This window comes from Lolium rigidum, chromosome 7, assembly GCF_022539505.1.
Source record: "Lolium rigidum isolate FL_2022 chromosome 7, APGP_CSIRO_Lrig_0.1, whole genome shotgun sequence".
NCBI classification, from domain to species: domain Eukaryota; kingdom Viridiplantae; phylum Streptophyta; class Magnoliopsida; order Poales; family Poaceae; genus Lolium; species Lolium rigidum.
Window position 1 is genome coordinate 307,046,112 of NC_061514.1, and position 4,363 is coordinate 307,050,474.

At 46.6% G+C, this 4,363-nt stretch overlaps 1 protein-coding gene across 2 annotated transcripts; it reads left to right on the plus strand.

Moving 5' to 3' along the window:
- The first annotated feature begins 1,940 nt into the window (after positions 1-1,940).
- Positions 1,941-3,892, plus strand: LOC124675777. 2 transcript variants are annotated; one of them, XM_047211852.1, is made up of 3 exons: positions 1,941-2,569; positions 2,668-3,243; positions 3,569-3,892. In XM_047211852.1, exons 2-3 carry the CDS (start codon positions 2,698-2,700, stop codon positions 3,857-3,859), a joined length of 837 nt encoding a protein of 278 aa, XP_047067808.1. In that variant the 5' UTR covers positions 1,941-2,569; positions 2,668-2,697; the 3' UTR covers positions 3,860-3,892. The 2 variants fall into 2 exon arrangements, with proteins under 2 accessions (XP_047067808.1, XP_047067809.1); XM_047211853.1 differs by having other exon boundaries at positions 1,941-3,243.
- Positions 3,893-4,363: the final 471 nt, after the last annotated feature.

The window sequence follows — 4,363 nt, forward strand, 5'->3', positions numbered from 1 at the left end:
GGTTGCTAGGGCTAGCATCGGTTGGTGGTAGAGGAAGAGAACGGTTAGGGTTCAGAGAGGAGAGGATTGACCGGTGTCTGATACCATGTAAGTTGTGTTATGATGCTGAATTGCACGCCCATCCAATCTCATTGCATAAACTCTCAGTCTCTCAGGATCAAGATCTCTCTCACGCATCTCGCCGTCCCTGCCGTTCCCGGACTACCCTCCCCCGACCTCCTATCCAGAATTCCAGATCGAGCGGCGCACCGACCCAGTGCCTCTCCAGATCGGCGGTGTTCCGCCCCATCACCACTCCTCCTATATTCCTCCCCTTTCCTCTGTTGGTCCACCTCTCTCCCGGCGGGATTTGCAACGTGGAGTTCGCTGCCAAGAGCGGTGGCAAATTTTTTTTTTTTTGAAAAAATCGAGCTTTACCTGTCCGGTGACGCAGCGTCGAAGCGCGACGGCGAGGCGGAATGCACCTAGCCAGTAGATCTGCTAGCTTGAATCACAACAGTTGTTCGATCTAGACTTTGTAATCCTCTCCACCACATAGTATGCAACAGCCGAAGATTTTGTTACGGTTGAGTTTTAAATGACATCACCTTCTTCTCCAATCCCCAATCCTTGCGAATTCTGCAGTCCTAACTACTCCCGCTGGAATATGTAACTCACCATCTACATGGATGTCATCAGCCGCTCACGGGAAACCATGTAAAGAACTTCGGCTGGACCCCCATCAGGACTCAGGTATGCCCCTCACCAAATGGAGCTGGCGCTTTCGGAAAGTTGGCCCCAATGATGAGTATTGTTTATTTGTGAAAGTTGAACTGATATGAAATGGCCCCGTGTTAACAGATCAACAAGAACACAAGGATGGACATGAGACGGAGCGGATGCGGAAGCTGAGGCGAAAGGCAATGGAAACACACACATGCCACATGGAGGAAAAGACAGGTGGATCCGATGCCCTCTTCCATCGTCACTCGCTGACGATGATAGGGTGACCTCACTCATTCTCTCGCCGTTGGCTATATAAAGCTACGGTGCACTAAAGTTGTTGTCAAAAAGTTGATTTCTTCAAGTTTCAGGTTTGCGTTCGAACAAAAACTCTGGAATTGGCACTGCTGTTACTCCAGTTTGTAGTGCCATCCACCTCCTTCTAAAGCAGGAATTGCATGATCTAGTATAAAGTGTTCGCTGATTGGGTAGAACCTTAATGATTACACATATAACCTTATAGATTACACATATATAATACTGTTGGTCCTCGCATGGTCTCAATAATAACAAATGCTCATGACAATCATGCTTACTTCCTATATCCAGATCATACAGCCCCACTGTGGATCATTATACTCCAGCGGTGAAACAGTAAAACTAGAGTACTAGATATACAAGCCACTGGAAATCGGGTTTTTTACTTAAGAGGAAATCGGTCAGAGGTTTATCCTGATGAGATTCTTCTTCCATGAGAAAAGCACACTCCGATGCAAACCATCAGTTATTCATAACTTAGCGCTGTTGGAGCTATCGTCTCTACTCAATAACTACAGATGCAGCCGCCAATGATGAGGTAGTTGCGCATGTCTTAGTTAATTAAGCCACTGTGGAATTACTTTTAATTAAGTATGGTTGGTGACTCAAAAGTAGTTGTTTTCCATATCCACCGCTTTTCTTTTTAGTACGCACTATTCCAATTTGAAAGACTGGTATTTAAGTACCGGCCAGGCAATGTCCTAATCGCCGCCATCTTTCTCTGCTGCCACTTTGTACTTGAATTTTGGTACAGTAAGTACTAGACTACTAGTGCTTCTGTTGCAGGTATCACCACTATCACATTTCACTGCACTTGTATATATATATGCATTCCGGTTATTGATGTATTTATGCCACTTATTTTGGCCTGTCTAAGGAGCATATGTTTTCATGAGTAATAGTAAAAACATTGCGGTAAATCCATTAGTTTCTACCAATCTTCTCCGAAGGACTAGTGTTCAGCACCTCTCGCCAGAAATCAGTCCCTGCCCATTAAAATCTCCAGGCCGCATAGCTGGATTCACCCTCGTCGCCTCCATGCTGTGTCTTGGTCCGTCCATGTGCTAACTACATCCTGCTTGCCATCACATGCTTTGGGGTTATAAGAATATTATTGTTGTTTGATTGAGTGCAGCTTGTATGGTCTCAACAATAGAAAAATTTCTACATCAAAAAAACAATAGAAAAATTTCATGAGACCTCACAGGCACATTCTTGAAACTGTGTTTATTCACCTAATTCCCATTTGATTCCTATTTTAATATTGACAACCTAACAAATAATCGGTTGGTCTGGCCGCTGCATCCAGCACTTCCTTCACATGCGTTTCCTCACCTTTGTTTGTAGTCTTAATTTTTTGGTTCTTTGGCCACTTGTTGAAACTTGATAGTGGACACCTAGTTGGCTAGCTCCTACAACATGAAAATCGGAATCTCATATATTCCATGTATGGTGACTTGACAGTGTAGTACTACTCGATCAGTAGCTCTTGAGTGTCATACTCTACAGTGCTGCAGATATGTGATTACTTTCTTCAGAGTTGGGAGAGGTACACCACCACTTTGCGATCTCCTAGCTCAAAACTATGCAATTAGGCTTCTGCTTTTACCTTGTTTTGTTGTGGTGGCTGATTTTACCTATGTACAGTTGTTGCATTGTAGGATCAAAGTCACAACAATGGCTGTTGGGCCGTTGGACTTCTGGATTGACTGGGCGAGCCAGATCGGGGTTCTCATCAGCCTCGCCTGCCAGATCACCCTCCATCTCTTCACCAATGTACGCCGGCGCAGTAACTCAATTATGCTGAGGGTTCCCCTCTGGCTGGCGTACCAGCTGTCGGACTTGACCGCGACATACGCCGCCGGCCAGCTCCTCTACAGCAGCAGCTCACCACAAGACCACCAGCTGATTGCCTACTGGGCGCCATTCCTCCTGCTGCACCTTGGCGGCCCAGACAACATCACCGCCTATGCCCTGGAGGACAACAAGCTCTGGAGGCGCCACTTTCTGAGCCTTGGGGTGCAGGTTCTGGGAGCCGTATATGTCTTCTACAAGCACATTGTTGGCAACGGGCTCTTCCCCATGCTGGCTGCCATCTTGATATTCCTTGTCGGGGTTGCAAAGTATGCTGAGAGGACATGTGCGCTCCGGCGCGCCGACTTCAGCGGCCTCCAGAGCTCCCTCAAGGTACTGGCACGCAACAAGCATCACCAACATTTTTACATGGGAAAATTTGCTACAGGACACCGTTATTTTTTGGCATTTGTTAAAACACACCGCTCGATTGTGTCTTTGCTAGGTACCATTACAATTTAGTGACACATTTGCCAGAACACACCACCAGCCCAAAAATGGTAAGTTTTGCACTTTTGCGTGTGATGACTGGTTTTGAAGACAAAGTGCAAAACTTTCCGTTTTTAGCCAGGTGGTGTGTTTTGGCAAATGTGCCACGAAATTGTAATGGTACCTAGCAAAGACACAATCGAGCGGTGTGTTTCAGCAAATGCTAAAAAATAACGGTGTCCTGTAGCAAATTTTCCCTTTTTACATTGAGCATCAAGACTGGTACTGCAACGACCTGGAGGACGAGCTCGTCCTGCAGCGTGCTCATTCCCCGTTTCATATCTGCAAGCGCGGAATAGTCGATTCGGTAATCGAGGTGGACTCGGATAGCCCGGCGACAGAGGTGGATTCTGAGGAAAAGAAAATAATCGGGGACCTTAGGGGAGACATCAAGTTCATGTGGAGTGTGATGGAGATGGAGCTGTCCCTCTTGTACGACATCCTGTACACCAAAGCAAGCGTGGCCCACTCTTGGGTTGGCTACTGCATCCACTAGTGGAAAAGAAGCCTTTCGTCCCAAGCAATAGTCCCCGTTTTGAACCAAACCGGTGTTAGGGCAATATGCTTGTTGTATTATCAGGGGGCCAAAGGCCACAATATATAGTACATGTACAGGTGCACATATGCAGAAAGCCCCCTAACATATGGGGAAACTACAATAGACAAATATATACATCTAACACCCCCTCAAACTCATGGTGGATCCACAACATCGAGTTTGGAGAGTAAGAAATCATGTTGCGCTCGAGTACCGTGCCTTCGTAAAGAAATCCGCCAACTGCAAATCTGAAGGCACATAATAAACCGCAACAACATCATCCTGGACCTGTGCACGTGTGTAAAAAGCATCAACACCGATATGCTTGGTAAAGAGCATCACCAGACGGCTGATAGCGCTGACGAAGAAAAGCCCACTGAGCAGCAGCGGTGGGAAGACCCATAAACTCAGCAGCATGCGAGGCAGGAACTTTGGAGGTAAGAACAGCGGCGGCACGAGCAT